The following is a 25,753-nucleotide window of genomic DNA, read 5'->3' as shown; positions in this document are numbered from 1 at the left end:
ATCATTGCTACAACTCGGTGGGCTCTCATGAAATTGTCTTTTCCGAGACCAAGGTTCTCTGCAAACCTCCCGGCTACCATCAAAGGTTTGTACACGAAGCCATACAAATATACAAACACAGACATAATTTCAACCGTGATGATGGGTACAAACTTAGTAATCATTGGAAAGATGTTATCAACCACGCAAAAAAGACTTAATTACACTTTTTTGGACCATCTTATCTGACAGGCACTATTTTACTTTACTTTACCGAGTGTTAACATCCCCAGTTATTTTTTAACAGTACTCTCTTCATTGTTCAGCCAGCATTGGTATAAACATGGGCATTTTCGTTCTTTTGTCTATCATGTGTATCAGACCTCCCCTCCCCCTCTCTGTCCATTGTGTTGGCGTGTGCAGCAGCAACCGCGTCCAAGCCGTCGTCCATTGTTTTGGCCCCCCCTCCCCCTCCCGATGCGTTGTACTTAGCACTCCGTGCTGTCTTTGAGCCCCGCCCCCCTCCCTCCCGATACGTTCCATTCATTGGCTACCACATTCTGATGAGCTCCCCCCCCCCTCTCCTCCCCCCTTCAACTTGCTTATAAGGGATTACTTCTTGAATCATTGCCTCACTTGATGCAGCTAATTCGGCTGTGACGGTCCCACCTGATGACGGAGACTTGTGTTGCCTCCGAAACGTCGTGATTTTTGTTTTATTTTATTTTCATTAATTTTGATGTTTTACCTACGTGACTTTACCGAAAAAACCTATGAACATTGTGAAGTGTTCATGTTGGTATAGTGATGATAGCCATTTGTTCCTTAATTATGAAAATCCTATACATCTTATTTCCTATATCAAACAATGAGCTTCCATAACTGAGAGAATGTCATTGAAAGTGTGGGCACTCAGCAAATGAGCCAGTTTAGTTCTTACACGTGGCCTGTTTCCTTAATATATCCGCTATGTACGTGGCAATGGGGATTTACGCATTTTCTTGTCATTAGGGCACAGTTTATTTATTTCCTTAATACCAGGAAATTCCTTTTCTGTGTTTGCCAACATTTTTTTTACTTTTTACGATAGAGATTACCCTACAAGTCCTCCACTCCTTACACTCTGGGGCTATGATCCGCAGGCCAAACGAGGCCCATGGGCTGATGTCATCCAGCCGGCGGCATCATTCAATCTTCCTGCTGCTCCAAACAGCCCACACCGTGAGCGTGAAATGTAATTTATAAAGTGAACTCTCCTGTCAGTTCAGGCGTTTGTCTGAGGGCGATGATCGGTTAGGTGTGGGACTGGGCAGCCATTTCAGCATGGTTTCCATGAGTACTGTACGTTAATCCGTGCTTTTTACATGCATTTATTTAACTCACTCTGTCTGTTGTTGTTGTCGTCGTTGTATCCTCAAATCTTGTAACTCAATTTTAACCCACTTCCCAATGTGGTATCGACTGCAAACTTGGTATACTTATGTCATACTGATGGCAATACTATATTCTATAAAAAAAACATATTTTAAAACATTATTTTTAATATATTATCTTTCGGCTTGGGTCTAATTGTCCACGCTTCGGACCACTTTCTTGATTCGAGGAGTTGTGCCATTACTAGTCTGGTACATTTAATTAAAGCGTATTTAAAAACAATTATTTTTAAATGTTACTTATTTAGCCCTTTACCTATCTCTCGCTCACGTGCCTCATTTATCTATTTTGTGTCATACAAATGAATCTCTCACCTTATACTGTATCTCGTTTTAATACATTCGTAACATATCTTTCACTCGTCTTCTTTCTAAGATATACATATTATGCATGCATTTCTCCCCTCTTCCAAATTTATCAGTTTTGCTCGTCATTTTTGGTGTCCCAGGTCACTCTCGCAGATGACACTCTATGTTGGTCTGCCGAGTTCTCACCGGGTTAAACAAAATGAACTAAGAACTTGAAAGCAGAGAGTTCCATACCCTTTCCCGAAGCGATGTTGTCTCGATTAGAATTCTGTTGCTCTCGTAAAATACATTCTGAGTTCCTTATGCTTAGGCCTTGTCTTGCTTTGACCCTTCAGTAGCATGTTTTCAATCTATTCGATGCGTTATGATTGCAATTTCCTGCTCTCATTCCTATCCTAAGGGGTTGAAAAATACCACGTATGCCCCATTGTATTTGGCAACTTAGTTCATTGCCGCGTGTATGTACATTAATCATTTGTTTTGATATCACTTAAGGAAGATTGTTATTTAATGTTTTTTTTGTGGATGATATAACACATGCTGCTTTTCATCTAAAGAGTTTGTCATTTTGTGACGCTGGCCGTGGTATCGACCCCAGCTGGTCTCGTGGGGGAGGGTTCCTGGTTGTGATGAGAGTGGGGGTCATACGCAGACACATTACAATTTTCTGCAACCACGACTTGGGTCCATTGACTGTGATGCAAACATCTCGTCCATCTCACGGACAAAGTGCTCAAAAAACAGACATCAGAACAAGTAGCCAGGTAGCTTAGGAGGGTATAAGACTATGTCGCAGCACTAAGCCAGCTCCGCTTACATCCTGGGTTCAAATCCAGACGGTAGCCCCCGTTAAATAAACTACGTTTTCAAGTGTAGATCGGTGATGGTCTCCACTCAACCACCTATGAGTGCACATAAAAACTACCATTACTATAAAGTTTGATTTTCAAGTAATTTTCGTCCAGCTCTAAAAAATTACCACAAAATATAAACATTCGTTTTTACAAGTGGAGAGCACCGTTTTGCACGAAATATGGGAAGTGTGCCCCTAGTGTGCAACAGAAGATGCCTCGTGAAAGCCTCGTGAAAGGCAGTTGTTGTTTTAAGTGGCCAGGTTCCTAGCCAATGATTTGAGATAAAGCAGTACAATAGGGCAATTGCAATATAATTAAGGGGGAGGGGGACCCGACATTGTTGTTATAGAAAACATATAAATGTATTTAGTGCATGTAAATGGTGCTAATTGAACGTACTATTTTATTTAGTCGGTTACAGCTAAAAACACGCATATGTAATACCAGTAAATAAAACTTTACTCTGTTACAAGCTATGATGTCACAGACCTCTGGGGAATGATTCCTATCTTGCTGAAACAGCCAAAACACTCAGTTATGGCAATGTGCCCCAATGTTTATAATGGACACATAAGCACATTTAGTGGAACAGTCTAACAAGAACTGAACTTCTGTAGAGAAGGCTTTTTCGTGTTTCTACAGGTCACACGAGAACATAGTTTCCGGAAGATAATTTCACGTGGTTGAATTAAGGGTTTTAAGTAAAAGTGATTTTCTGCTCAAATCAGTGTGAGTTTGCACTCATCTGCCAATTACAACTCTCAGAAAATGTATATTCAACTTCTTTTGCATCGTACTTAGCCAACCGTGGTCATCGGAGGTGTGGGGGAAGAACAACAAATTAAACACAAAGAGTAGTTTGTCTTTAGAATTTATGAATAGAGGAAATTCCACATTCCGAAGTAAGGAGTTTACCTAACTGTATGAAAACCACAGTACAACTACACATATCTGACCATCACATATCTGCCCTAGCAAAATAACCTTCCAATGCATCACTTGTTCAGGGTGTAACTGTCATTTTATTAAAATGTTTATATATACCATTTTTTTTCTCACATATCCGCCTATGCCTCAGTCCCCAGTGAGTGGAATATGCGATTGTGGGCTGTTCTTTAATTTAAATACAAAATGTGACTCGTTTTAATTAACCCAGAGGTGTGATGGGCTGAGTTGATCCCAACCCGGATTTGAACTCACAACACTAGATCTCTCTAATGCAATGCACCACCCTGCTGGGTAAACAATTCCACAGACCGATTCTATCTCAGTGGGCAGGGTTTATTGTGCTCTGATGCTGTTTACATCACAAGACATCTGGCTCTTCCTGGAAAAAGCCTTGTTTATACCAGCTGCATTTGCAAATGACCATCACTGCCTTATAAACTGCAAGATGTATCAGCAGCAACAAAAATGAATATTTTATGGGCAGCAAAGAAATACAATAATTGGTGGTCTACATGCAGGAGACCAAAGTCATTGCACATGACCCATCAACATTCACAAGATTTATCGGCACTCTGCACCAATGTCACGTATTAAGTTGTGTGCATAAACATGACAAAAAAACACGAGAATGAACCCACATTGTTTGTTAAAACCACTCAACAATTCTAAATAACGACACCACAAAATACACATGAGCTAAAGTGTGCACTCTCATTGCAGAAGAGACAAGGCAAATTGGTGGTTCAAAAATGCTATATTTGATGAGTGCATTTGGACTGCAGAGTGGCTACTGCTGCCTGCAGATGCAATACACACACAGCTCAAGGAGTACTGTGTACGCCCTTTGCTGTGTGCGCATTTTATTTACAGAGAATATAAATGCAACTGCATCTCAAGACGCAGTAAAGTAAAACAGTGGGATAAACACATCATGCATAAAAATAAGCCATTTACGCGCTAGAAATGACATTCTGTATTTCATAATCACAGGTAGGAAAGAATAGGAAAGTCTGGAGGGTGGGCTTGAATAGTGGAAGGGAGGCAACAACATGGACGGACAGTGATAGGGTGATCCAGACCACACAAGAACATAGGGGAGAAGGATCGACCTCCTACTGAGCGAAGGCTGACTTGGGGCTTGTACAGAAGAACGCATTGGTTGAGTCTACTATTTGTATTTTACCAGGTAAGGCCCACTGAGCTACATCGCTCTTTTTCAGAAGCGACCTGGCCACAAACGATAGCTCAACGAAGTGGCTTATCAGGTAGAAATGTATATCAGTCAAATGCTCTAAATACATGTTTCTAAATGTGGAGGGGAAAAACCAGAGGACCCGGAGAAAAATCCACGAGACCACGGGGAGAACATGCAAACTCCAAATATACAAGCGTCAGGGTCGGGATCGAACCCACGATCTCCTTTATACCAGGCGAGGTAATTAACAGCTCACCAGCGAGTGAAGAGCAAATGAGGGGAGTAAAGTGAAATGAGAGGGGAATAAAGTGAGATGAAAGGGTAGGGATGAGCAGGGGAGTTTATTACTAATCTTGTGGTTGATCTGGGACTGGATTGGGAGCCGGTGGAGGGATCGGGTTTTGGGATGTGGTCTTATATGCGGGGGAGGAGTCTGGCATTTTGGATCGTCTGGAGTTTGGAGAGGAGGGATTTTGGGAGGCCGTAGAGGGGACAATTGTCGTGGCCATGTGATGACGGCATGGATGCGGAACAGTCGGTCCACTAATAGCTTCCCAGATACTAATTTTTCTGACCCAAGAGAGATGATGGATTGTGTTGATCCCAGTACAAAAATGCAATATTATGAAAATAGATTACAGGCAGTAGATTTCAACCATGAAGAAATGCGAAAAACCAACATGGACGATGCTCTACAACATACAGTAACCGTGTGATGGAACACAGAGCGGAAGCATGGGGGGGGGGGAGACCAAAGAAAGCTGAAGCATAAATGAAGATAAACATAACCGCAAATTGTATCCCAAGACTCCTCATTATGTGGACGGGAGGTTACAGAGGCTGGGAACAAGACGGAAAAAAAGCTCAGAAATCAGTCGCAGAGTGCTTGATAAAAATTCTAAGAATCCCAAGCACGCTGATGTGGCACCGTCTCTAAGACGGGAGGGGGGGGGGACCTTTAAACCGCTAAAAACATATGTGTTTGGAATCATAAGGATCCCATGCCGAGCAATGAACATGGCCAGGTGAAATTTGCTCTGCGTCATTACATCTCCATCCCGGTTGTTGATATTAACACGGCAATTGTATAACGACTGCACTCCTACCACTTCGAACCAAAGACTGCCAATGTTGATGCGGGGCCACATTGTCAGCAGAGGGCAAGTGCAGCATGGCACATTGTTGTCCAGTACTGTGCTCCGAATGTCTATGCTCGCTGGCTTCACCAACCTGCACTGACTCGCATGGTGAACTACAGTCAAAACAATTCCCAATGACCGAAAGACACGGGGAGGCCTTCATCCAGCAGTGGATTGAAAATGTACTGAATTACATTGCAGTTTTTACCTTACATTGTTAAGCATAGCATGGTATGTGGCCTTTCAGTTCTTCTGTCTACAGCATCCCCGAACAACCACAGCGTGCGGCGGTCCCCAACAACCACAGCGTGCGTCGCCCCCCAACAACCACAGCCTGCGGCGGCCCCCAACAACCACAGCGTGCGGCGGCCCCCAACAACCACAGCCTGCAGCATCCCCCAACAACCACAGCCTGCGGCGGCCCCCAACAACCACAGCGTGCGGCGGCCCCCAACAACCACAGCCTGCAGCATCCCCCAACAACCACAGCCTGCGGCGGCCCCCAACAACCACAGCGTGCGGCGGCCCCCAACAACCACAGCCTGCAGCATCCCCCAACAACTACAGCGTGCGGCGGCCCCCAACAACCACAGCCTGCGTCGCTCCCCAAGAACCACAGCCTGCAGCGTCCCCCAACAACCACAGCCTGCGTCGCCCCCCAACAACCACAGCGTGCGGCAGCCCCCAACAACCATAGCCTGCGTCGCCCCCAACAACCACAGCCTGCGTCGCCCCCCAACAACCACAGCCTGCGTCGCCCCCCAACAACCACAGCGTGCGGCGGCCCCCAACAACCACAGCCTGCGTCGCCCCCAACAACCACAACCTGCGTCGCCCCCCAACAACCACAGCCTGCGTCGCCCCCCAACAACCACAGCCTGCAGCGTCCCCCAACAACCACAGCCTGCGTCGCTCCCCAACAACCACAGCCTGCAGCGTCCCCCAACAACCACAGCGTGCGGCAGCCCCCAACAACCACAGCCTGCGTCGCCCCCAACAACCACAGCCTGCGTCGCCCCCCAACAACCACAGCCTGCGTCGCCCCCCAACAACCACAGCCTGCGTCGCCCCCCAACAACCACAGCCTGCGTCGCCCCCCAACAACCACAGCCTGCGTCGCCCCCCAACAACCACAGCCTGCGTCGCTCCCCAACAACCACAGCCTGCAGCGTCCCCCAACAACCACAGCGTGCGGCAGCCCCCAACAACCACAGCCTGCGGCGGCCCCCAACAACCACAGCCTGCGTCGCCCCCAACAACCACAGCCTACGGCGCCCCCCAACAGACTGGTCAAGTATATCCTTATGATCCACTCACACAGCGTGCGGTGGGCCTTCATCCAGCAGTGGATTTAAGCACAAAAAAAACTTGAGTACTAATGTAATGGACAGAGCACGGCTCTCCCTCAGGGCAGCAGTGGACACAGCACGGCTTTCCCTCAGGGCAGCAGCGGAGTGTGAGTGAGCCGTGTGTGAGTGGATCGACCGTCAGCTTTCCGTGGCTGCGTCTCCGGCGCTGTGGCCGTGATCTTGCTGCTTCTCGGGCCTCCGAGGTGCGGGGTGCACCACAACACGAAGTGGGCAGCTCGTGACGCACTTCAACCAATCCGGGGGCATTAATCACAGTTACAGAATGACAGAGAGACAGATCTGGGCTATTATATATTAATGCATTGATTAAACATGTTTCTTTTAATAGTATGTGTTTAGAATTGTGTTAGTATCTTTATGTATTAATATACATTGTTTAAATATGATAAAATACGTATTTTTTGTGAAAAGGGTAACTTTTGATGCTATCGGAACGAATTAAGCCTTTAACGTGTATTTCCTATACTCGCTTTACGACCAAATAACTTAACGACCAATTACCGTGGTTAAGAGGGATTCTACTGTATTAATATTATTATTTAACCATCCCAATGCAGGATACTCTGCTAAAGCGGCTTATGTGGGTCTTTGCTGAATAAATAACTGATATAACGCAACTCATTTTACAGCAACGTGAGCACGTTTCTGTCATTAGGGCACACCCAGATGGGTTCTTTTGCAGAAAAAAATAGCCTTCTCTTACCGAGATTATATCACAAGAAATGGTCATTTAGAAATCGGGGGAAATAATGAAAGCTTGGATGATGTCATTGGAATAGTTATTGTGCATTGGGTATTTCTGAGCCGTACAATGCCAGTCTCTGTCCCTCCCAGATACATGGGAACACCACACTTGGTCGATCGGAAGGTCATGTGTGGTGGAGTAAAATGTTGGTATTACCACCTCTGTCAATATGTCTAGCCAGGGTGGACAAGTAGGCCAACATATTCTCAAAATGGGCTCTTTTGAGCTCCATCTGGTGGAGGTCCTTCCACTAGCAGTGGCGTGAGGAGGCAATTTCACAGGCTGCACCTTTGCCTTCTATGTCGTACTGTACAATATCTGAAATACGGATGAGCAATTTAAATAGCGTATAAAATCATCCTGTCTAAAAAAACAATACAGTGGTAACTTTGCAACGACTGATGCTTCCTCTTATTTAATATCGCTGAAGCAACACATTTGTCATTTCCACTCTATCATGACAACTTTGAAAGCATCGAATCCTGTCAAGTTTTATTCGGCGGGACTGCCCCTGGCAAACCCGTTGTGCTTAACACAGTGAAGTTGTGAGGACGATGCTAATGCTGTCATGAGTAAACTAACTGTTCGACTATTAAAACGTGCGGGAGCTTTTCTGTCATTGTAAAGATTCAAACAAGCGGTTTAAATAAAATGTTTTGCGACAAAGAAAGGGCACATCCATGCACCCCATGATGGCAAGGCCATGCCATGATAATTCCATAATTCAGTGACATATTTACACACTCAATTACGACGACTCGAACAATGGCTCAAATAGTGAGGTCAACAAGACTTTTTATTATTACGTGATATCCCAGGCAGAGCAGGTGATAATTAAGCCTGTGCAGGTGGGCTGGCAAAACTATTGCACAACAGTATTCCTTCTATCTCTAACGATTACAATCATCAGCATAATCATCAGCCTGACACAGCACAGTTGTCAATCTGGTGCCGAGTACGTCTGGTGGGGCAACAGGGTCAAACGTGGCCCCCAGCTGGTGGTATCAACACACGTTCATCTCCTGAGATGTGATATGATGAGATATATATATGCGCATCTTGTAACACATATAGAGAGATAAGTAACGCACGAATATGTAATACATGCTGTGTAGGTGCTTTTGGCTGTCCTGTACGGCTCTCCTATGTGCATGCGGGTTGTGACGCGTTATTTGGCACGGGGTCTGACGTTTCGCTCCACATACCATGCTAACTATCATGCTGTACAACTGCAAAAAACACATCAGAGAGAAACGTAAAAAAAATCAAATTTCTTACACAACCCGTTGGTTGGTCCAATGGCCTTCTGGAAGTGTGTCATTTCAGCAGCATTGATTCAGTACTGTACGAGTCAGGCTTGCTGTAGTCAATGCTAGGGAACTGCTAAATATAACTGAGATATGAGTTTGACGCGAACTTATTTGATATATAGTACGAAACAATAACTGGCGTCGTTATGGAGAATATAAACCACAAAATAGACAAGCAGACAATGCAGCACATCGGCTTCACATGAAAAATAAAAGTATTTCTTACACAACCCAACAGCGGATGCGTTGTAAATAATGCTGAATATAGGGCTGCAGGACCGGTTCAGAGAATCGTCACTGGTGGTGTTGGCCGTGGGCGGGAATCGAATTCCGGTCGCCGGGTTCGTAGTCCTGTGCCTCCTCCCCTAGGTCGACTCAGCCTCAAATGAGTACCTGATGTGGTGTGTAAAGACATCGCCACTGGGGAGACAAAGGCGGCCGGGCGTGGTGCAGGCCAACCCACCCCCTCGTGTGCGTGTCGGCCCTCATAGGTGCTACTCGCTAAGAGCACTTAAGGGCATACGGGGGGGGGGGGGGATCTTTGTCATCATAGCTAAGGGCTGCATCACCTGCAGGACGTGAACCCCAGTGTGAGGAAGCTGGTTTTCACGACAAAGGCACGTTGCCGATGGTCAGGCAGCCTGTGCTGTGTAACAAAGACGGCTGTGTCTCACTGCGGACCCACCGTGATGATTGGAAAGGCGAATACAAACTTAAAAAGGGTAACTTGATCTTGTTATAATTGGATAGGCCAAAGCCAACGCTGTCGCTGTACAGGATAAGAAGTTGGAATTAGTACAAGAGGAGTAGGGAAGTAAGCGCTCTTCATTACCAGCCATGATTTATCTGCTGCTGGATGGCAACAAAGCTCCCTGCCCTCTCATACAACTCCACCACTGTGCCACACCGCACAGCTCTTCCATTAGTTGAATTAAAAATGTTATAAACTCAACCATGTACACTAGCCTCGACCTTTTGTATTGCGACGGCGTGGAGCGGTAGGGGGGAGGCCTTTATCCAGCAGTCAATAGATCATAGCGAGGGTTGCCACCTCTTGAGGTTTAAAAAACTGGGACATGTCATGGGAAGAATATTTCCCAATACGGAAAAAGGAACTATGTGTAAATGCATCGTCTTGAATGAGTGGCCTACAATTACACAGCAGACAAAAAACGGGACCTCTAATTATTCTGGGAAGATTTTACAGATTTCCCAAGACATCAGCTGCCTCAAGAAGATTGACGATCCTGGCAAAGCAGGAAAGGTGGCAACCATACTCGAGGCCGACGACGGTGACGAATTGTGTTTAGTTTCATCTTCTTGGTTCTTTCGGTAAAGTCACGTAGAAGGAAAATAATAAAATAATATAAATTAAACATAATAAAATACAATTCTCACGACGTTTCGGCCACAATGTAAGCAGCCGTCCTCAGGTGAAGAACAGGTAAAGAACAGGTCAGGTGAAGAACATGACCTGTTCTTCACCTGATGACGGCCGCTTGCATTGTGGCCGAAACGTCGTGAGAATTGTATTTTATTATGTTTAATTTTTATTATTTTATTATTTTCCTTCTACGTGACTTTACCGAAAGAACCAAGAAGATGAATCCCTGCAGTCACGAAAGCTTTAAACCGAAAGAACCAAGAAGATGAATCCCTGCAGTCACGCAAGCTTTAAATCGAAAAATGTGTTTAGTTTGTTGTGCTTCCCCACACCTCTAATTGACACCTCTAATTATTTCTTGTTCATGTTTTTGTTCTTTGTTTGTTGCGGTTGCACCCGATTCAAGAGCCGAATGGCTCACAGGGCTATACCAAATAAATGAAACTGAAATGAAACTGAACTGAACACGGTTGGTTATGTATGGTGCGAAAGAAGCGCACCATACGTACGTGCAGAAGTTGCTTCACAACAGCACATGCACACAAGCGCAGGTAGGCAGCACATCTGCCGCACAGGCGTCCTGCCTCGTGCCTTGTTGACACATGCTCGTGATCGGTCGACTACAACAAGCAAATGTGCGAATGGCACCTGCTCACGCGGCTATATTTCACGTTTTTGTATTTTGATTGCCAGCGTGCAAATATTGAACTAGCACACTCACAGACCGCACCTGCCCACGAGAAGGCAGGAGACTCACCATGACGGCCCATTCGTCTTTTGTAAAAGCCCAGATAGAAACAGAGCAATACTGTACGGGCAGTCCTCGACTTAAAAACGCCCAACTTACGAACCAGCTTCCATGAAATATAAAATAATTGACTTAAACGCGAACTCGCAATTGCAAATGGAACCACAGAACTATTTTGTTCAGAGGAGGTGGAGTAAGCCGGCCTCACTCCGGGAGTGAATGTTTTCGTGTGTACGTGCGCGCACGCACGTGTGTGTGCCACTGTGTGTGAAAGTGTGAGTGTGTCGAGTGTTTGGTGAACAAAATACCCAGGCAGGTGCTTAGTTTTGGTGGGGCTGATGGTTAAGACCCCACCTCTTAGTGGCACACTCCAGGTTCAGCAGCAGCGCCTCCAACTCATCCTCTGAGTGAGGAGCAATCACCAGATCATCGGCATACATAACATGGTTGACCAATAGGGAGCCATCCCTCGACAACACCCAGGCATCGATCAGCCTCCCATTGTATCTATACCAGATGGAAATTCCTCTGGTACAGCCATGGAAAGTGTCTCGAATTACGTGGTCAAAGATGATGTTAAATAATGTGGGAGCCAGAGGACATACCTGTTGCACCCCAAAGTGAACAGGGAATGGCTCCGACTCCTGGCCACATAGCGTTCCGCAGTCCTGAAGCTAGCTTCAGCACTCAAGGTAAGAGAAAATAAAACTGAACTTTTTTTCTATTTATGTTACTTTATTTTTCGTGTTACTTACTACTAGTTCATAAAGTCTTGTCCAGGCAAAATTTTTCAATAAATATAATAATGAACCTGATAGGATTTGTTACACTTTTTACGATCAAACGCTAACTACCCCAAAAAAAATCAAAAATTGTTGACGACTTGATTGGACCTATCCTTTACCTTTTTTTTCTTTCAAAACCGCTTGAATATACGAAATATCTCAAAAACAATACAAGACAGAGCAATGGTTCTCGCTTTAATTTTGTTTTGCTGTTTAACGCTCTATCAAAGGAAACAAACCGCAATCTTATATTTAGAATGGTTTCTGAATGACACCATGTACAAACATGTTTATGGGGCACTTAATATGGAGATTTGGGGGCCTTCAAATAAAAAATCTGGGATATTCAGATTTTTCCTGTTGTTTGTGTCTTAAAAGCTACATTTGTACCAACTTGAAGCTTTCTACCTTGTCGGCAAGTACCCTCGAGGTTTTTGAGACGTACGTTTAAAGGTTTTTATTTATATACAGTAGTTTTGTTAGTGTTACACGCAAATGTACAAATTCCGTTTTAATTATTAATTTAACTATGCTTTCCTTTTTTTAACAGTAACACATTTCATAACACTGACCTATGGACATTTAAATACAGTGCATTATTGTGTTCCGACTTACGAACTGGTCTCAGGAATGAATTAGGTTCTTAACCCGAGCACTGCCCGTACCGTGAAACTACCACGACTGAAAACGCAGACACAACAAAACGGCACAAAGACACGCAGACTATGAATACTGCAGAGACAAAGACAAATATCCCCCGTATAGCCTTAATAGACTGTTGGGCAAGTGCTGTTAGCGAGCACCAATGAAGGTCGGAACAGCACACGAAGGGGTGAGTGGCCAGCACTACACTATTGGCGATGTTTACGCACCGCACCAGGTACTCATTTAAGGCTGAGTCTACCTAGGGGAGGCCCAGAACCGGTTCAGATAATCATCACTGGTGTTGGCCATGAGCGGGAATTGAACTCAGGTTCGTAGCGCAGCGCACTAACCGCTCCACTGCACACACATAAACGCAAACGAAAGCACCACAGGTGCTGGAACATACAGAGGCCAAAACAACGCTTACAAGACGCGAATAACCGCAAACATACGTATGTGTACATACGCAAGTGCACAGAGATCCTATTTTAGTGATGTTCATCTCCCGTGGAAAGCGCACAAGCAAAAGCACAGACAACATTGCACACAATCAGCAAAGGCGTTTCAATACACAGGTCCAATTTCCTCTTTAAATATTGCAGAACATTGCAATAAACTGCTGGCAGACACTGCTGGTTACAGGTTGAATGGCATCTTTAGTTACAGTTGACCGTGCACCTGTTTACCGTGTTGAGAGGACTGATGGAGGCACGATGAGAATCGTGTTCATGACGTTGTTTTGGTCATTTTGGATTTCTGGGTAGGGAAAGCAGCAAGACAAATGAGGACGTTGTCCGGTTTCATTGGATAATAAAGTTACTTTATAAAAATGTTCTGAAGTGGGAATTCAAACATTTAAGTCTGTAATATTTAACTTCATGGGCCTTTGTCACAGTGTGGCAAACTGTCGCCTGGTTAACACGTCTGTGTATCTTAGCAGTGTGCGGCCCATCGAACAAATGCTGCTGTGTTGCCTTGTGACAAGACAACAACCTACAACACCAAACCCACTGGTTGATGGACTTAAAACTTAAAACGTTACTATAGCGAAGGATAAACATGTTGTGTTTTAGTTCGGGGATGAAACAGACCCTTCATAATTATTATTGTAGTTACCCACCATATGCCAAAACGGTGCATAAAGATGACATGTGCACTTTTGCCGCTTTTACAATGTCGCATGCGAGTGAGAAGAGTAAGCGCAGTGACAGGCGAGAGGGCCGGCAACGGTGCGCGCAGCCGAGGGTGGGGGCTGCGCGAAGGATTTAGCGGAGAGCAACAGAGAGGAAGGGGAGTGAGGGGCGATGGCAAGAGTTTGACACGGGGTGGAGTGTTAGGAAATAAGTGCTGTACAAACCCGGTACTCGGGGATGTAAATAAAAACTGAATGCACCTGACGTAGAGGCGTAGCTTTCTTAACATTTCCCTATTTATTTGTTCGAACCATTGCACAAACGCTCGTGAATACAAGTGATAGCTGGCGTGAGTTTTAATTGTGCGTGACAATCTATTACACCAGAAAATGCAGGATAACAACATGTGCATTTTTACAAATATGGTGAAATGACCGCATACCGGTAAACGAGCAAGGCTCTGGGCATCCATTTCTTTGAGGCACAGAGCTTGGGCGAGCAATGCTTTTACATCCTCCAGGTAGAACGTATCGATCTGGAAAAAAAGATTCCCACCGCAACATCTTCCACCACTCGAAAGTAAAGACAGCACAGTATTCCCTCGTTATTCGCGAGGGATACGTTCCAGAGATGCTCGTGAACAGCAACTTCTGTGTATCGCGATTAAATACGTGAAAATTATGACAACACAAAAAATGAATACCTCTTTATTATAAACATAGAGTAAATTTAAATAAATATTAACATATTAAATAATAGGTTATAAATTAACTTAGCTTAAATTATAATGATCCTTTACATGACGACTTTTTCTCATCACTTTCTCTCTCGATGCAATCGTGTCGGGAGTCCCAGATGCGATTCACGGATAGCCAAAACCGTGGATAGCAAATTCGTGAATAACGAGTGAATAATGTTTGTCATAACACAAAAATAATGACAGGCCCTTGTCAAACAAACGAAGGTTTCCCTATGCTGTGTTGGTCATGGGAGCTGTTTGACCATACTTGCTCACACTGGTCAATGCAAGTTGGTGATGGGAGGTGCCAGGACCAGTTCGGATATCACTCACCACCTATGTTAGCAGTGGCCTGAATTAAAATTCAGGTTGCACGTTTCATATAGCATGGTGCGCTAACTACTGTCTGTCCGCCCTCCTTTACAGCGTGAAGTATGCGTCCGACATTAACTAACACAGATGCAGTTATCCCACCGCATTCAGGGCGTTTGTCTTGTATGTATGCATAGGCTAGAGCGTTGTGTCAATTACTTGCCGACGTGTTTACGATCGCGTGGTTGCGGAGATATTACCACAGATCTCAATGACACCTATAGAGCAGCTGCAGTGTAACTGGGGGGAGGGGGGTGAAGGAACACAAGTGTAGGTAAACGAACCTGCGTTGCCATGTACCCCAACAAGCAGCAGAGAGCAGTGTGCCCTGACTGCAGGGCAACCATGGCCGATTGATGTCCTGATAGGCCGAAGCATGCCAGGAAGGTCTGCAGCCGCCACTCCGCCACACGCGCTGCATCCTGCTCCGCGGGCTGCCACAGCGAGCGTGCCTCCAGCGCTCCCCCTGTACAACGCCGTGCAAGCCTCACGTTGTGTTCCCATGGGTCACCTTGCTCGAAGGTTTACGGAATTATCGTCTGAGATTGCTCGTTTCTAAGCCTCACATGGAACGGCGTTGGAGGTACAAACCCGCGTCGTATTGCGCAGACCTCATAGCAAAATTTTGTAATGCGATCAGAAGAAGTGAGGAAAGTTGGGACTTGGCGTGTTATTTTATCAGGACCAATGCTCTAGTTCACAAATCCCAAGTTGGCATAGCTGCCAATTCGCAAGGCCAGATTATAATTGGTTAGACCAAACTGGAAGTCTCCAGACTTGGCTCCCAGTCCTTTCCACAGGTTTCTGCAGTTAAAGAATCACTTGCTAGAAAAAAAACTATTTTAAAGTGACAAGAAAGTGATGTTTGCCATGATTGGATGGTTTGAGGTGCGAGGACAAGAGTTTGTCAGGGCGGCATAGAAGCCCTGGAAGAACATAACTGAACTAACATGTAGGGAAATAACACCATGTCATCAAGGTCACTCGTTTCTTGCTCTACCAGACCACAGATTTTTCATTACCCCTTGTATATCTCACTCTGCTGAGTATGCAAATAAGACACATCTAAAACTCGCTCTCTGCTGTAAAATAAAAAATCCTGTAACATCATTCCTTTTCTTTGAGAGCGAGTGAACACTGCATGTTTCAAGTCAAAATTATGTATTTCATATACTACATGTCATGAGCCAAATTATAATGATTAATCAAGAAGTAATATACACTCATTCTTTGGGTCTTTCGGTAAAGCCACGTAGATAGAAAAATAATACAAATATCATGACGTTTCGATCGCAACACAAGCAATCGTCATCATTTTTCTATCTACGTGGCTTTACCGAAAGACCCAAATAATATGAATCCCTGCAGTCACGATAGCTTTAAGTCAAGATTTAATATACACTTATTTTTATTTATTGTCACTGATAAAGACTTAACACACTTTTAAATCTATTATCCCATGAATTATATTAAACTTCAAATTTAAAGTAATGTGGCATATTTGCTTAACTATGTATACAATGTCAGAGCCATTCACATCACATGTGCTCAAACAGAGCGATGAAGCTATATTTGTCGCCAAAGTAAAACCAATTTAATTTTAGTTAATATCCCTGGCTGAAATTGCTGAAACAGCTGCAATATAATAAAACAGCAAACATACGGAATCAAGCTATTCATACACACACAAAGATAATGAAAAAAAAATCTATATTTCTGATTTACCTGCTATACACCGATGGAAAAACACAAGTAAAGAGCTTTTTAAGTCCAGCATGGCACGCATGTGGGTGCACAGGCCACTGCCACCATACAATTTCAGCTATTACTGTCTCCCGAGTGGTGATTTAAAATCATGACACCAGGTAGTCATAAGAGGTTGAATAGAAATAGGGGTGGTCCAGGTCAAATTCAGACATCAAATGCTGCTGGTGTTTTGTGTGGCCAACTGAGAATGAGACACCATGATTACAGCACAGTGCGATATAATCATTGAGCGATCACTCACCACTACGACATGTACCAGAGATGAGGGGGAGAGGTCTGGCCCCTGGTGCAGTATCAGCCCTGATTAAGTTTTTTACAACGCCTCTAAGCGCACAGCCTTCTCAACGCTACGCATGGCCCTGTGTAGACACGGGGCAGATGCACATAGAAAGACACGGAGGCAGACAGAAAAAGACAGAGAGACACAGACAGTGAGAGACGCTGAGAGATAGAGAGTGAGCGACATGGGGAGGGCACTGACAGAGATGGACCCAACGTGACATTATTACTAGTTTAAAAAGTTAATTACGAAAAACATATCCACACCTGGCATATCCAGAGGCAGAGGGGCGATGAGCTCCGGTTCCCTGAGGTCATTCCCTGGATACACTATCCATTCCTTCACTTGCCGAATTTCTCCATCTGCAAAAAAGGTCACACAAAAACAAACAAAACCATGCCAAGTGTACATATTGTAACAAATTACTTTAAGCAGTATTTTAAATACATGGGGAGATTTTATTATGACCTTTAATGGACTTTTTTAAAATCTCCTAGAATGATCAGAAGACCAAAAAAATGTGTACAGTTTTTACCAAGGCATGTGGTTTATACTAAATCAGTTAAGAGTAACCCAGCATATAATAATAGGGTTTTTCCCATTTTTTCTGGCAACAAAACTGAAGTCTTTTTATAAGGATTCATGTCACCATTTATTGCAACACTTGCAGTCAAAATACAAACAAAAAATATACTATGATAATATATGCAGTGTCCTTGAAACTGATTGGTCCACACCAGAGACAGCTTTCTTTTGAGCCTCGACCCAATTGGTGCTAGACCAGAGGACGCCAAAAGGCGTACAGCTCAAAGGCAATGCCACTATCAAAGTAATGAGGGCCAGTACCAAAATATAAAAAACCCTATTATGATATTTTGGTACTGGCAAAGGAGGTCTAATGATGAAGTAACCCAGGAGTGACACACATCTCAACTCGCATCACAACACTTAAGAAAATGATTATGCACCAGATTAAAGACATCACATTGATGCTGGAAAGCTATCCATGGCCAGATTGGAACTGTGTCTGCCTCAGGCCAGCCTATCCATTTTTGGGAGTGTGATCCCCAGTTACAGACGATCTTCTTTCATATTACCAAACCCTTTATTTCGCTTGGACATCCTCTAGTCCTTGTTTCACTGATGTTGCTGTACAGAAGAACATAGGGAAATCTCTCTTTGTCCACTCGAATGTAAACTAGCTCCCCGGCATGGTTTTTCGGATTGTACCATGTGTCATTTGTTATAATGTCTGCCGTTTAATTCCACATGCTGGGAGCTTCTTGAAGAACTGAATCGCTCCCAGGACATGCAGCGAAATGTCAGACATCATGCCGAGCAACACGCAGTAGAATCTGAAAACACTGGAGAGCCAAAAATAATGTTACGTTTTAAATAGCGGCATGGCACATGCAAATTGCATCTCGCAACGCTGAGAAACCACAGATTGATCTGGTCCCATCAATTTACCAAACAACGCAGTCCTCTATATACTTCAATGTTTTCAACCAATGAATGACTGTTAACATGTATGCATGTTGAACTTAGTTCGCACTATGTAGCCAACCGTGCGAATCGGGGGTGCAGAGGTAGGACAATAAATTAAACACAAAGAGCAGTTCTTAAGAAATGAGTTTTGCATATAGATTTAAAAGTGCATAGCAACAGTGGCTTCCTAACATTGGAAGAGCGTTCCAGACGGCCGCAGCTCATCTGAAAGCGTGCGATGCAGTGACCGTCTTTGTTCGATGGATCGCCATGTGTCGGAAGAAACCAGGGCACCCACGCACTCGAGGGGGCAACACTATCCCAAACAGATGTTTTTACAATACAACCCAACCACAAAACCCTTCGCAAACAGAATTGTCCCCTTTGAATGATGCATATCATGTCCCTTATTATTGCTAGTTCCTTTTGAATGCCAACAGTCCTCCTATCTTACCTGGTTTATCCCATGATTTCTCTTAGTACAGCCATTTCGAAGTCTTCCCTACATTCATGTATGTACAATAATAACAAAAACGACTTTCCTGACTCTTACCCACAGGTTTGATCCCCAGTAGCAGGCCATAGATGTGCTGGCGTACAGGCCGGTAGAGGAGTCCGGCGGGGGGAAGGCCTGTCCCAGCTGGGTCCTCCAGGCTGTTGCTCACATCCAACTCTCCCAAGACCAGCAACTTGTAAAGTTGGTGACCCTGCTGTTGGGCCAACTGTTGACACAAGCATCCCCTTGTTGTGAGAGTCCCCTTACTTGGGAGTGTGTGGCAGTACATTGTGTCTCAAATTGCTTACTGCTGCTTTCATTTGCAGTCAATGATTATGCACAAATACTTCATATTATTCCTACAGATTTAGTTAAACATGTTTTGTCATCGTTCTGCTTACCATTTGAGACCCAAAGGTCGTACAATTACGTGCAATACACCAACATATGCAACAAACCTCCTTTCCGAAATGCAAGGGGTTTTCTTTTGTTAGAAGGCATGACCTGACCTGGCAAGTGGTGGCCACAAACATGTCATGGAAATAACTAACAGCTTGAGGATGGCTGCCTCAATGCCATCTGTGAGCCAAGAAACAACAGATACTGAGCAAATACCAAAGAATTGCAACAGTGCATGTTTGTGCAAGATGAAAAGAGAGAGTGGAAATTGCTGGCCATTCATCATCCATCAATTCAGGTGCACAGACAACCAACATCAGCCCAGCCATGAGACAGTGCCAAGGTCACCACAGAAACTAGCCATGCCATGATCAGTCATCTTCTATTCACTGCTGGATGAAGGTATGTCCATGCTGGTGCTGCATCTCACCGTCTGATGATGTTACAATCCATCTCACTCTTGTGCATGAATTAATCTCAACACTCTAAAGTGTTCATGCATAACAGCCTATGGGGATATACTCCAAAATGTAGTTTGAATGTTTTTTGTAATCTAGCTGCGTTGCCACGTGATAAAAGTACACAAGTATGTTAATTCACGTCTTGTTTAGGTGTCGATTCAGCCCATCATCCCTCTTAGATGAATATAATGAGAATGAATTTAATAATTGGTTCTTTACCCTTCTATCTGGCAACAAAACTGACACCTTTTTACAAGGAGTCATGTTTGCATAGACCACAATACCTGCAGTCATAATACAAACAAAAGAACATAACTCTGATAATGTGCACTGTCCTTAAAGTTGATTGATCCACACCCGAGACAGCTTTCCTTAGAGCCTAGTCTCATATGGGTTGGACCAGATGACGCCAAAAGGCGCACAACTCAAAGACATTGCACCATCAGAGTATGAGAGCTCGGGGAAAGCATCTACACTATGGGAACCTCATTTGCCAGTAAAAATATAATAATTGGTTCTTTACCCTTCTATCTGGCAACAAAACTGACACCTTTTTACAAGGAGTCATGTTTGCTTAGACCACAATACCTGCAGTCATAATACAAACAAAAGAACATAACTCTGATAATGTGCACTGTCCTTAAAGTTGATTGATCCACACCCGAGACAGCTTTCCTTAGAGCCTAGTCTCATATGGGTTGGACCAGATGACGCCAAAAGGCGCACAACTCAAAGACAATGCACCATCAGAGTATGAGAGCTCGGGGCAAGCATCTACACTATGGGAACCTCATTTGCCAGTAAAAATATAATAATTGGTTCTTTACCCTTCTATCTGGCAACTGTCTCGGGTGTGGATCAATCAACTTTAAGGACAGTGCACATTATCAGAGTTATGTTCTTTTGTTTGTATTATGACTGCAGGTATTGTGGTCTATGCAAACATGACTCCTTGTAAAAAGGTGTCAGTTTTGTTGCCAGATAGAAGGGTAAAGAACCAATTATTATATTTTTACTGGCAAATGAGGTTCCCATAGTGTAGATGCTTGCCCCGAGCTCTCATACTCTGATGGTGCATTGTCTTTGAGTTGTGCGCCTTTTGGCGTCATCTGGTCCAACCCATATGAGACTAGGCTCTAAGGAAAGCTGTCTCGGGTGTGGATCAATCAACTTTAAGGACAGTGCACATTATCAGAGTTATGTTCTTTTGTTTGTATTATGACTGCAGGTATTGTGGTCTATGCAAACATGACTCCTTGTAAAAAGGTGTCAGTTTTGTTGCCAGATAGAAGGGTAAAGAACCAATTATTATATTTTTACTGGCAAATGAGGTTCCCATAGTGAGAATGAATTTGTCTTTTATCAAGAGACACCGGCTGCTGTAAGAATAGAAAAAAATGCATTTAGGTAATCAAAGACATGAAAAGGAATAAAAAGCACGGTGGCAAAAGCAGGGAAGAGTTTTCAGACCTGCAGAAACTCCACATCGGTGCAGAGTGACGCCTTACAGCCTCCATCCATAGATGAGACAGTGCCATGTCCCAGACTTGCCTGTACAGTATACATAATTCAATCATTGAAAGAGAAATTGTAACTACTTTCAGCATACAGCAAACGCTTTAAATTCGTAATTAACTATATTGTACATTTTTAAGAAATGTGACTCTTTCTATTCCCAGTCAACATTTTATCCCATCCTTACTATTCACAACAGTACAGCAATAACGTAGCTTTTACGTCACATCTCTCAATGTTGTCTCGATGCGAAGTAAAAGCGGTCATGGAACACACGATGAGGACACATCAAGGCACGAGGAGATCCATACACACGTCACACTTCCACCTTACCTGGATATTGGCAGGTAGCCAAGGAGAACTAAGTCCTGCCAAGGTGTAGTCTGCCACAATGGCTTGCAGTTGCCCACAAGCATCGCCACCAAACAGCTCACGCTCGAGTTGCTCGAGAGAGGCAGGGGACGCTGGAACCTTGCGGAGGTATCGCGCCACGGCCACCACAGGAGGCTCACCCGGAGCTGCACAGCGTCTTCTAAAGCCGGCTCCTCTTTTTTGATCTATGACATCATTACCCATGAGGCAGGCTAGTACCGGCAAGTCAGAGATGCGAATGCGGAGGTGCTCACATAACCGCCCTCGCACGTACATTACGGTAGTGAGAGTCTCCAGGTCTAGACTGTTGATGGACAGGTATGGTACCGTATCGTAGACCAGATAGTCTGTGTCTTGGCCTAAGATCCCTATGCAGTTTTTACTTCGTGCAAACTCGGCCACTTCGTAGTCAGCCTCCCGTGTCGTGCGGATAACCTCAGCTCCCAGGGCCTGAAGGGCAGACCTTGTAAAGCTGCAAAGACTGGATGGGATGACAGACATGTTGTCGAGGGGCTGCTGCCCTGTCTCCTGGATGTGCCTGAATATGCATGATATTTCGCGGCTATTCTGGTGTCTGCGGCGAGCCCACTCCTGCCGCTTGGGTAGTTGCGTTGACCCATCGAAGAAGAATACGAGGTGCAGTCCGATGTCCGCCAGACGGCGTAAGAAGTTATTCAGGCTCTCCAGGTACTCCTTCCACTGGCCACCCTGCACCCAGCGCTGGGGAGTGTACCAGAACCGTATGCAGCAGGGAGCATCCACAACCAGACAAGGCGTTTCTCCCGGATGTTTTATCTTGAAGCTCTCGGCGAGGTCGGCAAGGCGAACTGGCTCGCACGCACCAGGGACGCAGCCCTCCACAAAGCTCTGCAAGCCCTTTACTCCCATCGCACAGTGTTCCAATTCCTAGGATAAGATCATAAAACAAAATTAAGATACATTAGCTCAACCTGTGGCATATAAAATCCACAAGCACTGCTCTAAATATTTAAGATCTCATTTTTTTACATGGAGTTTAAGGTAGGCAATGTTCAGCTAAGATGTTAAAATACTGCCCACTATACAACTGGTTTAGGTGCATCATACTGGTAGGAACCTCCTGGTTACACCAGCCCACAGCGGATTATTGTGTCCGTCGTGCAGGGAGGGGCTGGGTGGGGAGGGAGGGAGGGGCTGGGTGGGTAGGGTGCGGAGGGGCTGGGTGGGGAGGGTGGGGAGGGGCTGGGTGGGAAGGGAGGGAGGGTGGGGCTGGGTGGGGGTGGGAGGGGTGGGGCTGGGTGGGGAGGGGCTGGTCACCCCGTGGTGCCCTTATAAAACTCAACGTTTAACCTACTCACGCTGGCTTGTGCCCGCCCTCACAGTCGGGCATATTTGCGGAATACACCACGCCGCCGTTGACCCTGGCCATTGACCGAGCAACCCAACGTTCCTACCAGCTCCCTCCGCAGGAATGAGTTTCATAGGGGGTTGTTTGGCCATTCTTCACCAACCTGGTCAGTACAGGTTGTTTACGCAAGTAAATTGGCTTGGATAGGACTCATCGCGAGACGGGATGATGGCCCATGGACGAGACTGGTGATGGAATGACAGCCAAAGGGCAGCACGGCCAACGCAGATGTGGAACGATGACATTAGTTCACGTGTAGAAGAGAGGTGGATGGTGGCAGCGCTGAGGAGGTAACGGCATTGGGGTGGCCTTCATTCAGAAACCAGATAATGGCTGATCACGATTATGATGATAATGATGCAACAACTGAATATAACAAGTGTAATCTTTTGCTGGCTGCTTTCTTTGTTTTATTTTGCTACCAAAAATGTAATAATCGCAAACGTCTAAAATTCAGTTATTATCTGGCCAAACACACATTGACATTGAAGAAAAATGTCGTGCCAAAAACCGATCAACATTTTTCTGAAGCAAAAAAACGTGTTACATATCCACATCGGATATTTCACCCAATTGTTTGACCTTCATATGGGAGAAATTACAATTGTAATCAAGTATTCAGCAAACCATCGGCTTCCTATCCCAGCTTCAAAAGACTCACATTCTATAACACTGTTGACAAATATGTTCATGAAGGCTGATCATATTGTAGTTACACTGCAGCAATTATACCCACATATGGCTCCAGTAATGGTGGCTCGGAATCTACAATAATACTTCAAGCCCCACTATTAGGTATGTTAAAAATGCATTGAGTCATATATTTATTTGAATTCTTACACGAAAGATACTCCTCGTTTAAATCGTGAGAATCGGTGCACTGTTATGTCTGCAATCACTGCAGCCCCAAAGAATATCGCTTCGAATTATGTATCAACATCTCATCAACATCTCGGGAACTGAAAATCTGCAGATGTTGGTGAAATAAGAGGGCTGTAGACAAGAGACATAGATGAGGCAGATATACAAAAAAAGAATGCGCGCGTGTATTGGGGATATTTCGTGACCCGTGATGTCCCCTTCATCTACATGGGGCCCCTTGGCATTGGCTTGGTTTGCAATGCCCAGAGCGCCACCTCTGGCTGTCATCTCCAAACGACATCGAAGATAACACTGGTCAACAACAAAAAGCATTTTTTTCTGGCCTGGACTTTTGCAGCTGTTTTAGACTAATTTCAGGGTGCCGATTCCAAATCTGATCTCAGATTTGCTCTATCACATCTCATTTTTATGCTATCGGCATACCCCATTTTCATTGATTTTACCCGAAATTAACTGTCACTTATGATTGCAAATTGTTGCGAGTCAGTGACTGCTTTAGTGTTAAAATATGGTGCTGTATTTTTAGGATAGTGTGTTTATAATATAATTTTATGTAGATATCCACATTTATTTAAAAAAAATTCTTCTGCAGTTTTTATTGATAATGCAATATTTGATAACTCAAAAACCTGGTGTGATAGACAACTGATGCCAGATTTGGAATCAGCGCCCCAAAATTACCTTAAAACCGTTGGAATACCTTATGCCAGAAAAAGTGTGTTGACCAGTGTAATCGATTCTCCCAATGGGCTAGACTCTTAGAGACTAGAATCGCAACATGCCCTGGTGTCTATTGCTGTAGACACTCCGGAAGCCATTTACTCCCCACGGCAAAGTGTTCCGATTCCTTGGATGAGATCAGAAAACAGAATGAAGATGCAACAGCTTCAACCCGTGGCACATAAACCCCACAGGAACCGCTCTAAAAATGTAAGATCTCACTTCTTTTTTGTTTTTACACGCAGTTTTAAAGTGAAGAAGGATTGTGCACAGACTCTTAAGGAGGCTGCGAAAGCCCAGTTTAGATCTCGTGCCGCTTCAGAGGCGAGGGGACTCGCCGCTCATCTATGTGGGCAGCTCATGAGGCTTTTGTGGCAATTCCACGTTACTATGGCCCGGCTGGTGGGCTAGGGTGGGGGAGCGCAGACGACGGAGACAGCTGGAGGGGAGACGGACCGAGCGAGACGGACCAGGAAGACGGCACAAGGGAGACAAGCACAGCGGACAGAGACGGGGAGAGAGACGAGTTAGAAGAAGAATAAGAGGGAGACAGATCATTTAGAAGAACACCAGAGAGACAGCCGAGGGAGACACAGACCCAGTCAGACAGCCGCCCGCTGCTGCTGCTGCTCCTGAAGCCGCCGCGCTTCCTCTGTCGTCATGGGCGCGTCAGAGCGCAGTCCCCACCCCCCCCACCACCCCACCCCACCACCCCCACCACCCCACCACCACCCCCCACCACCCCACCACCCCCACCACCCCCCCACCCCCCCACCCCCCCACCCCCCCACCACCACCATCATCTCAACCACCACCATCATCATCTCAACCACCCCCACCACCATCATCTCAACCACCACCATCATCTCAACCACCACCACCATCATCTCAACCACCG

At 45.0% G+C, this 25,753-nt stretch overlaps 1 protein-coding gene across 1 annotated transcript in view; it reads right to left on the bottom strand.

Annotated features, from left to right (window-relative positions):
- FAM120B (family with sequence similarity 120 member B) overlaps positions 1–25,512 on the bottom strand; it is a 33,912-nt gene extending 8,400 nt beyond the window's left edge. Inside the window, exons 1-7 of the mRNA XM_078596650.1 lie at positions 25,454–25,512; positions 21,828–22,772; positions 21,450–21,530; positions 19,177–19,345; positions 17,402–17,497; positions 15,373–15,554; positions 14,420–14,512 (exon numbers count right to left, since the gene is read on the bottom strand). Coding sequence (XP_078452776.1) covers positions 14,420–14,512; positions 15,373–15,554; positions 17,402–17,497; positions 19,177–19,345; positions 21,450–21,530; positions 21,828–22,754 — 1,548 coding nt within the window. The 5' untranslated portion in view covers positions 22,755–22,772; positions 25,454–25,512. The remainder of the gene's footprint in view (positions 1–14,419; positions 14,513–15,372; positions 15,555–17,401; positions 17,498–19,176; positions 19,346–21,449; positions 21,531–21,827; positions 22,773–25,453) is intronic.
- Between the last annotated feature and the right edge of the window lie 241 nt (positions 25,513–25,753).

This window comes from Lampetra planeri, chromosome 7 (assembly GCF_965212315.1).
Source record: "Lampetra planeri chromosome 7, kcLamPlan1.2.h2, whole genome shotgun sequence".
Taxonomy (NCBI): domain Eukaryota; kingdom Metazoa; phylum Chordata; class Hyperoartia; order Petromyzontiformes; family Petromyzontidae; genus Lampetra; species Lampetra planeri.
The sequence above is the reverse complement of the archived record's forward strand: the minus strand, read 5'-3'. Positions and strand labels throughout refer to the sequence as shown.